This window comes from Limulus polyphemus, unplaced genomic scaffold (genome assembly GCF_000517525.1).
Source record: "Limulus polyphemus unplaced genomic scaffold, Limulus_polyphemus-2.1.2 Scaffold2908, whole genome shotgun sequence".
In the NCBI taxonomy this organism is placed as follows: domain Eukaryota; kingdom Metazoa; phylum Arthropoda; class Merostomata; order Xiphosura; family Limulidae; genus Limulus; species Limulus polyphemus.
In genome coordinates this window covers 74,825-85,539 of record NW_013668518.1, presented here as the reverse complement: position 1 = coordinate 85,539, position 10,715 = coordinate 74,825, and the positions used below count along the sequence as shown (strand labels likewise).

Below are 10,715 nucleotides of genomic sequence, written 5' to 3'. Positions count from 1 at the left end.
CGTGTGTGCTGCACTTAGCTACCAGTCAGTGCACATGCACCAATATCTTTCTCAAATCATCCACACTACGTGTGTACTGCACTTAGCTACCTGTCAGTGCACATGCACCACATGAGTACCTGCCTGAGAAGTGCATTGCTGATGCAATTTTTTAAGCACTCACCTGTTACTAAGTGAAGTGTTTTTGGATAACTTTCATTGAAAACACTTTTCTTTAAAATGAGTACAATACTAAAATTGGTAAAAGTTTAAAATTCTGAAGAAAAAAGTCCCTGTGATTAAGGGCCTTTTGAGCTGCTCAGAGCATTTAGAAATTAATTAATCTTCTTATTCATTATGTAGCCACTGCTTTAAACTTTTGTTTGCAGCTTGTATAAGTCTGCCTACCACCTCATGCACAAAGATTCGTGAATTTTTGCAGCAGGAATTCAGAATGTTGTGCTCAAAATGCTTGCATCATATGATGTCAACCACAGTCACCTACACTAACATAATATGATGTCAACCACAGTTGAAGTGTTAAAGAAACCAAAGAATTAATTGATACTTGAAACCATCAGTAGTTGGTGAAACTCCATAATAACAGAATTAAAGAAAAACAAGACAATTGTATGTTTCACAAATACATCATTTATTATAACCATGGTTGTGCCAGTAAAGTCATCATTAGGTACAGACTGAAATGTTTTGTAGCAAGGTTTTTTATACATGTTTAAACAAAGAACCGGAAATAACCTTGATATTTACCTAGAGACAAGTGGGGAGGAGCTTAAGTTAGTTTGGTCATTTAGAACTTTTTCTGATTTGTTTTTAGACGTCTGTTTATTTCTAAAATTTCCAGAATGTCTAGTTTTACCTTTTTCACAGATATGTAAAATTTTGTAGTTTTTTCTGGATCAAATTGGTGTTTAGTTTCAATAAGGTGGGATGCAAATGTTGAATCCATTTTCCTTAATTTCCATCTTCTAGAGTGTTCTTTAATTCTCATTTCTATGGAACTTCCTGTTTAACCTATCACTGTACCCTTGTCATCTGAGGATTCTGAAACTGAATTAAAAACTATAAAACAAATTGATGTTAACAATGATTATACAACAATGTTAATTAACACATTGTTTAAAAAACTGAAAGCAATAAATTTAAAATCAATATGTCCACACACTGTACCAAACAACAACAGAAAGAAAAAAAAAGCTTAAAATGAGCTCCATTGGAAAACATTTTCGCAAAATATATAACACACTGAACAAAGAAATCTACAGACCAGCCTTCTACTGAAAAAACAACCTAGAAAAAATGTTGCACAACAACAAAGACAGAATCGAAAAGTACTGCAACAGTGGTGTTTACCAATTAGCATGTCAAGACTGCAATAGTGTATATTTAGGTCAAACAGGAAGTTCCATAGAAACAAGAATTAAAGAGCACTATAGAAGCTGAAAATTAAGGAAAATGGATTCAACCTTTGGATCCCATCTTCTTGAAACTAAACACCAATTTGATCCAGAAAATAAAACTGCAAAATTTTAGGTATTTGTGAGAAAGGTAAAAACTAGACAGTCTGGAAACTTAAAAAACAAACAGATGTCTAAAAAGAAATCCAGAAAAAGTTCTAAATGACCAAACAAACTTAAGCTCCTCCCCACTTGTCTCTAGGTGAATGTCAAAGTCATTTCTGGTTCTTTGTTTAAACATATAAAAAACCCTGCTACAAAACATTTCAGTCTGTACCTAATGATGACTTTACTGGCACAACCATGGTTATAATAAATGATGTATTTGTGAAATGTACATTTGTCTTGCTTTTCCTCAATTCTGTAACAAAGAATGAAACCTGTTTATTTATCTATATATTTTCTGTTAAATAATAAAAGAAACTCACCAGTAGGTGTTGTAACAGTATAGGAAGTAAAAGACAGTTGGTTGAGACCTTCTTCCACAACCAAACGGATCTCAATGACAAAATAAACAATAAATGAACAGAAACAAAATTTTTGAAATACTAAACATAACCTTCACTTTTAACTCAGAAAAATTCGAAATATTGACAATACATAAAATGTACCTTGCTACATAATGAAATACACTTAAATCCAAATTTTTCCTATGAAATAACATACCAAGTCAAAACCTTGTGTACTAACATAAGAAAAAGAAAAAAAAAAAGAATTATACCTGCATTGTTTATTCGTAAACTTACTTCCAATAAAGAAAAAGAGGTAAACCAAGTTATTACTTGAACCAATAGTTATATAATATCTGTAACAACCATCTGACTTAGATAATTAATGTTGGTAATAAAAATTTATAATAGTGACCAATGTCTATAGTAAATTTCTAACAATACCAATGGATATTTTTAGTAACTATATGATAGAAGTCAAAATTTCTTATGTTAACAAATTCTCTAAATGCCTTTCTGGTTTGCACAAATTAGATTGATTTACACTTAGTAAATAATGTAAAATTTTGCCTGCCTGATAGTTATTACTCTAATCTTCCAACTTCTCTTGCAATCACCTTGATAGTTTGCTTTCAATAACTGAGCACAAACCACATTTCTTCATAACTAAAAAAATACTTTCCATTTTTATTTCTTACTCTAAAATAAATAAAAATTTACTGAACTGTACATTAAAGTCAGCAACTTTGACAAATACTGTATTTGTTTTTCCTTAAAAAACATTCTGAACAGCTATGAATCAAGGTGATAATTATAACTAAGGAATTTATTATCATCATCTGTACTTTGAGACACATGAAGAACAATGAACTTTACAGAAACTCAAATAATTCGCATGACAACTCTGGTGAACCTAACATCATTTTTTATTAATTATTTTGTTGAGATGAAATAGAAAAAATTCCAATGGCACTGAGTATACTTTATTGAAACTAGAGCTAAACAATTAGTGGAATTTGCCAACTGATTATTCCCTTAAGACTACAAAAAACAAACTTTTGGACTACAAATTGTGTTTCAATACCCATGGTGGTCATAGCACAGATAGCAGCCCATTGCATAGCTTTGCACTTGAGAACACAAACATAACAGCTTTATTTCAATTACATGAATAGCTGGAATACTCAAAAATCAAATTTTGAGTAGTTAATTATTTTTGCGAGTTTTGACACTAGCTAATTTAGCTGAACAAATCTGAATTTATCAAAGTAACAATGAAAAATTATAATGGTAACATTTTGATTACATGAATAGCTGGAATAATCAAAAATCAAATTTTGAGTAGTTAATTATTTTTGCGAGTTTTGACACTAGCTGATTAAGCTGAACAAATCTGAATTTATCAAAGTAACAATGAAAAATTATAATGGTAACATTTTGATTACATGAATAGCTGGAATAATCAAAAATCAAATTTTGAGTAATTAATTATTTTTGCGAGTTTTGACACTAGCTGATTAAGCTGAACAAATCTGAATTTATCAAAGTAACAATGAAAAATTATAATGGTAACATTTTGATTACCAAATAGCTGGAATAATCAGAAACAATAATAACTGGAAATGAATTACTTAATTATTTTCATGAAATTAATTGATTTAATAATAACTTTGATAACTGGATAGTTGGAATATTTGGAAACACCAGTTAATTATTTTCATGACATTACCCATTCTAATTTTATTTTTAATGAACCAATTATTTTTATGTGACACTAATTGAAGTAATTGATGCTCAGAACTTGAACTAAAAGATCATATAAATTAATAAAGTTAATCGCCTAGCTCTAAATGAAACCATGGTTAAACTAATTCAAGTGATACTGCTTTTTTTTTTAGTCTATAAGAATCAGATATATATATACACATATATGTTAAATTTGATTCTCTTACTAGATACATTTAACAATACAATTTTGCTTTTTGTTCTTTAACTATTTCATGTTACCTTTTTAAGACCATCAGACTTATGTTTTCTAACCCAGAGTTTCTACAGTTAAGCTCTAATACAAGGTGACCTTATGTTCATGTACAGTAGAAAATTGTTTCCTGGATATTTATTAGAATAGATTCAGCCACACCTATCAAGCTTATGATAAAACTTATTACACACACACACACACATGTATATATAATAGATATCTTTCATATAGTTTCCTTTTTTTTTATTAATTTGCTACAGAAGGACTGGCCTGGGAGTGGTAGCTTTTTAAGAGAAACGTTATTTCATTTAAAAGGTGAAAGTAACATCTTGATATTTGAAGCGACTATATACGATTTCATACATTTCTAAGAACTTTTTCTTACATGCACTTGAAGGCTATAACACAAATAGCGATTCCTTAGCAGCAATAGACACTATGTTAATTTCCCTAGTTATTTAAATACAAGTGGCAGATTTATATTTATGACTCCAAGGACAGCTCATGTACTAAAGATAAAAAACAGGTTTTAAAATGAATGTAATATGTTCCAATAACAAATTATACATAAAATCAAATTAATATTGTACAAAACATATTAATGTTAAATCAGTATGACCTAAAAAGGATCAAATAGCCATCTATCCCCTAATACAATCTCACACGTACTCTAACTTCTGTAGCAATATACAACCATTGATATAAAAAGGGCATTTAATTCTTCAAAAAGTACAGTATTCACAGAAGTATAATGACCTGATCTAAATTCATTGAGTAACATTTAAATAAAAATGCACCGACTACACAAAAGTTCGTTAAACACAAAACATGTAAACTAAGAAACTAATTTAAGAAGTATTAACTACATAATATGAAAATACACTGATATAAAAAAATATCCATAAAGTATTTATATTTGAGCTCACCAATCGCTCTGCATAAAATACAAAGTCACTCCTTGTCGTATTCCTAAAATAAACAAGTACCAGGACTGTAATATTAAAAATGATATAATATTTAGATATGCTAAGTACAACATCACTGATATTTTTTTAAGAAATACAAATACAGTAAAGTGCCAAAACAAATATACTGCACTAGATAAAATATGAAATGCACAAACAATGTAAAGGACAGGAAATCTGTTAATACTCAAGACATTACTGGCAAAACTATATCTAAGGAATACATATTGAAAATAATAGAAATATCAATTTGATTATTATTTTTTTTCTTACATTTATGAAGTTAAATACAATATCTTAAAAAAAAGTCAACATGAATTCACTAAAGGCAAATTTGAGGCCATGAGACAAGTCTCATCATTAGTGAATCAGGATGAAGTAATGTGGAACAAAGCTGAGATCTCTTCAAAAAAATTGCTTTTAATTCAAGATTAAAAGGATAACAGGGAAGATCAAACTAAGTGGCTTAATAAACTCATAAAGGAGAAAATTTAAGTTTAAGTGACCGACAGGATGGAAGATTTACAGGAGCTAAGGGAAAGCTGGGGAATTAGCTAAACAATGAATAAGAAAATTAATAAGAGCTTATGAGAAACAGGTGGCTCATAACGTGAAAACTAATACCAAGAGCTATTTTAAGCATGATAAAGGTTAACAAAATATTAAAATGATGATTGGACCTTCAAAGCTAAGATCTATACTAATGAGTGAAGAGTGAAGTCTTACATATATGCCCAAGCTTTTAAATGTTTTCTTTTAATTTGGTTTTTACAAGACAGAAAGTTAGTTAGCAACACTCTTGAACCTACATGAACATTCTATATGGGACACTGAAATTTACTTAAATCATGAAGAGATTATCTTTTGGCAATAAGTGAAAATATGAAAAATAGATAAAGCACTAAGACCAGATAATGTTTTCCTCAAAGTTTTAAAGGATATAAAAGATTGAATAACAGAGCTTCTCTCTTAAATTTTTGGTAAGACAATAGACAATGCGCATATCTACAGTTCAATCCTTATTTTAATGCAAACCTACACAAATGGGCTATCTGTGCTCCACCATGGAGAATTAAACCATGGATTTTAGTGTTATAAATCCATAAATAAACTTACTACTGACTCAGAGGTCATCTCCAGTATAAGCTAAGCTATAAATATCATGGCATTAGTAACATTAATCTATTGTTTTTCTTAAAAATTTTAAAATCACACACTTTGGTGGGTAGTCGCAGAATGCTAAGACATTTATGCAACTTTTAAAACTGTCTTATTTACTGTCCCACATTACTTTTAACTCATTATCCTGATATTATAATGGTTCATATTGTCTCATGGCTTCAAAATTTGGAACTAAAATTTAATTTCTCTCTATATCAACATGTAACAAAACATCAATCCTGATTATGCAATGATCACTCTTCCCCAAGTGTTTCCCCACTTCTATTCTTCCAATTATATCCTGATTAGTGGTTAACAATAAATGTAAAAGTTCATCCCTCACCCAAGGTTTAGTCATTTCACTGATTATTGTCTACAGAAAACTATCCGCATGCAATCACTTCAAAAAGTCTCTCTCCCTCAGAATTTGACTCCATACAAATCTAATCAATGCATCTAAACTTACTTTCCCATTATTACCAAATCATTAATGCTATTAGCAACAACTCTAATCCCATTCTAATTGACCTCAATTGTCTGATCAAGTGGCCTATACCAAAATCCAATTAAAAGCTTTCTACCATTTGAAGCCCTCAATTGTAACCCATACAGATTCAACTTCTTTCCTACTATTTTAATGTCTTCCAACTCCAACAGGCTGCTTCATCCCTTACTTAAAATGCCACTAGCCCCTTCATTTAAAAAGTTTGTCTATTAAAATAACTTGCATGTGTAAAATAATTCCTAAAACATGTTATTAAATTCTAACTAAGTGTAAGTATTTCCCATTATATCATAGTCTTCCTTTTCAATCTAGAACCATGGACTCAGGCATTTTGTTCATAATACTTGAAAACATTTGAACTACAGCTAAGCTTATTCTTGAATCTACTATTTTTATCTCCAAATCTGACAGACTTAACTTTTAAACTATTATTTAACCTGTTATGCTCTAAATCTGCTATTTCCAAATTCCTTGTTGTCTATAGTTACCCTATCAGTATGTTTATTTTCCACACTCTCTCACCACAATGCAAATCTTGCTTAAGTATTTTTAGAGGCTTCCCAAACATCCTATTACATAACCTGCTTTAGTAGAGCCCATCTCTAGCATAAACTTTAACCATACACTGAAAACTATCACACAAGTCTAACCAATCTGCCTGATGCTCTACGTGTCCTTGGAAATATTTCATTTAAGACTTGGATCCTACTAAATAATTCATTTCCACATCTGACAATGAATGGACAATTCTGAAAGAGCAATAGATGTATTTCTATCCCTAAATCTCTGAAGGAATTTTTGCCCCTTTTAAACAACTTTTCTTTTTTTTTACAATTTACATCATTATTCACTCCTACGTGCATTACAAAAAGAGAATATTCCTTAGTTCCAGAAACTAGATTGTAAACACATTATAACTTTCTGTACTTAAGCATCTAACATAATTTTTCATCCATGTCTATTATTCCCACTACAAAAGTACAAGCAACTTTATCAGATTACTTAATTAAAGAATATCCCTTCAAGGTAAACCTTTTAACAATCTGGTTATTTGCTACAGTCAGTAGGTTCAAAACTATTACTGTTAGAGATTCATACTTAAATGCTAGATTAACCAGTATAGTCTTACACCTGTTCATTCTCACTTTCCCAAAGGGTGTAATTAGTTATCTTAAGGTCCCATACAAAGTCCTTTTCCAGAGATCATGGTAGGATTTCGAGGCTTGGGCCCAGAGACGCGAGAATTTTCAGTGTTTCAATACAATATCAATCATGGTTTTCTATTTTCATTTTCAAGACATCAACTGGAAATTTGGGACACTGTCAAATAAAATCCAGACACAGGCCCTGTGTGCCAGTGACTGGTGAAGCCTCTGGTGGGATTTCAAATTTTTTGCTTTTTTTTTTTTGTGTGTGATGGCAGCTCCTTAAGTTACCTTTGAGCTTCTCCCAAAGCAACCTTTACCCTAACTCTACCAATCTTCTGTGCTTAGTAAGCTATGTAAATAAAATGTACTTGTCTCCATGGGCCTCCTGGAAGCCACAATTAATACCACAATTTTTAAACATAAACCAATACTAGTAGCTATAGCATTTAAATCCCAATCATCCTTGAACCATAACTAATTAGAAATTTATTAGTCTATGCTCTATTTTCATTATATCCACCAAATAATTTAATAAAATTAAGCTATTTCATAGTTTACACATTGACCTAATATTAATACCATATTAACTAATATTGATACTATTAATTACGAATTGTAAGCAAGCTTAATACGCATCTCTAGATACATTTAACTAATCTCAAACTTAAATTTTTATTAATCGTCTCCTGATGGAACAGTATTAAGACTGAAGTTACAGACTTACAACACAAAAATCTGGGGTTCAATTGCCCACAGCGGACACAGAAAATAGCCCAATGTTACTTTACAATTAGTTTCCTCTAAAACATACAATCTTACCATCATTTAACATTTCAGAAACATCCAATAAATTGTATTTAATTTCTATGCAAATATAAAAACTATTAAAAATATATAAATTAGAGATCAATATGAAGCCTGCACTTGAAATGAATTTGAAATAAATCTTGAGTAGGTAAATCTCATAAAAACTATTACTTCCTTAGTATCAGCAATAGCATTTCTTCAATACGACTATAAACCTGACATTTACTATATTTATTAGTCATACTAATTCTAGTATATAATAATTTAGTGATAAATTTGAACATCGCTTTAATTGTTAATGCTAAGAGCATTTCTTCTAACGTTATAACTAGGTGTTATTTCACTCCTTAATGTTATGCTGATATTTCGAAATGTCTTGTTATACTTTTTATCATTGTACTTGCAAGTTGTACAGTTTATACTAACAACACAGTGCACTAAATTACACTATTTAGTATTATCTATATTACTACTTACTTGTCCCGAATAACTGTTTGGAGCTCACGAATTTGGTCATTTACTGGAATACATTTCAGATTTGAGCCTAAACCTAATAATTGAGACACTGAAGATTCTTTTTTTGACAGAGTCATCATTTAAAATGAAAGAAAGCCAAAGAAACAAACTGTAATATGATCAAATGTTAAATAATATTCCCTACCAACCTCTACTCTCACAAGAAATATACTTTATTATGATAAGAATGATAGAATATATATGTATGTATGTATATATATAAAGAGAGAGGGCGCTACTAGATTGTACTGACGTCATAGTTTGACGTAAACTTTTTTTCTACCATGTTGAAGAAATATAGGTGGAATGTAACAATGCGTTAACTTAGTTTGTTTTAATTAAGCACAAAGCTACACAAAGAGCCATCTGTGCTCTGCCCACCACGGGTATCGAAACCCGGATTCTAACGTTGTAAGTCCGTAGACATGCCGCTGTGCCACTGGGGGGCGCATTAACTTAGAGAAGAGTGCGTAATGTAAATATCAAACATGAATTGATTAAGTGTAATCCGAATAAAAACTTTTCTTTGACAAATTATTCACAAATATAGTACCACAAACACTAAAGTATCAAGAATATCCATTTGTTTCATTGGCCTTTGACATTGATCGTCTTTAAATTCGATGACGAGGAACCCACTTTGAGACTAATAATGGTTGGAGACGGCTTGAATGGGTAATGAAGAAAACCTTTAAAACAAGTTTAACATAACAACAAATGTACTAGGTTTTGTCATCACTTGCTGTTATGTTCAACTTGTATTAAAATTTTTCTTCATTACCCATTCAAGCCGTCTCCAACCATTATTGATCGTCTTTGTTGCGCAAATTATGACTCACTGATTGTTCTACGATTGTAGACTGTGCAATTTTCTCATATTGTACACTCGTCCTTTGTAAAATAGTTTTGTAGGCAACGTAATATTGTCCCGCTAAACACCACAAAGGAACCCTAAATGACCTATTTACATAGATTCCAAGTCCGAAGAATATAAATGCAGGTGAAATTTGGGAGTTGTGCTTGCAATTTTGCCCGACAGCGCGATAACTTCGAGGTAGGAGGAAGCTGTCTTATTGTGTACAAGAGAACCATTGGTTTGATACTCAGATATGGTGATGAGACGTATAATAAATCGCTGATATCATCTTGCCATTCAAAATACATTTTCAAACGTATTGTTACGTATCTGGTCGTTTGTTAATTTCCGGTATAAATTCTCCCCGAGGAACTTCAGCGATACAAGTCCTTTCTTTAAATAAAACTAGTTTATTCTTTCAATACACAGAATTTCCACAGTCACTCTAACTTGAACACATGCTATAATTCACAACGATTCACGCACTTTACTTATGGTCACTACCGCTCACTTGACTTAATTATCTGTCTCTATATCTCTCTTTATTTGCCGGGCTAGAGTTGCTAAGAAAAGTTATGATCCATCTAGAAACTCATGACGTGTTACCAGCGTCACGTGACTTACGCTGTCGTAACACTGCCCCTTCCTTAGTATTGTTCGTCCCAAACAATAGCCACTTACACTAACCCAATAGATAATTAACAATAACTTCATTTAATGTATAGAATTTACAAACACAAAATTAAAATACAACAAAGTCTCTTAATTTTACGGGACGTATCTTCTTCCGTACTGGTCTCCGTCTCGTTGGCTTCTGCTTCACGTGGGGTTCATCTGCTCCATCAGGAAATGTCCTACTTCATCAAGAGTTTC

General features: G+C 31.2%; 1 protein-coding gene across 1 annotated transcript in view; it reads right to left on the bottom strand.

Annotated features, from left to right (window-relative positions):
- Positions 1-9,180, bottom strand: part of LOC106468190 (uracil phosphoribosyltransferase homolog) — a 14,882-nt gene extending 5,702 nt beyond the window's left edge. Inside the window, 3 exon segments of the mRNA XM_013928602.2 lie at positions 1,883-1,952; positions 4,811-4,853; positions 8,948-9,180. Coding sequence (XP_013784056.1) covers positions 1,883-1,952; positions 4,811-4,853; positions 8,948-9,066 — 232 coding nt within the window. The 5' untranslated portion in view covers positions 9,067-9,180.
- Positions 9,181-10,715: the final 1,535 nt, after the last annotated feature.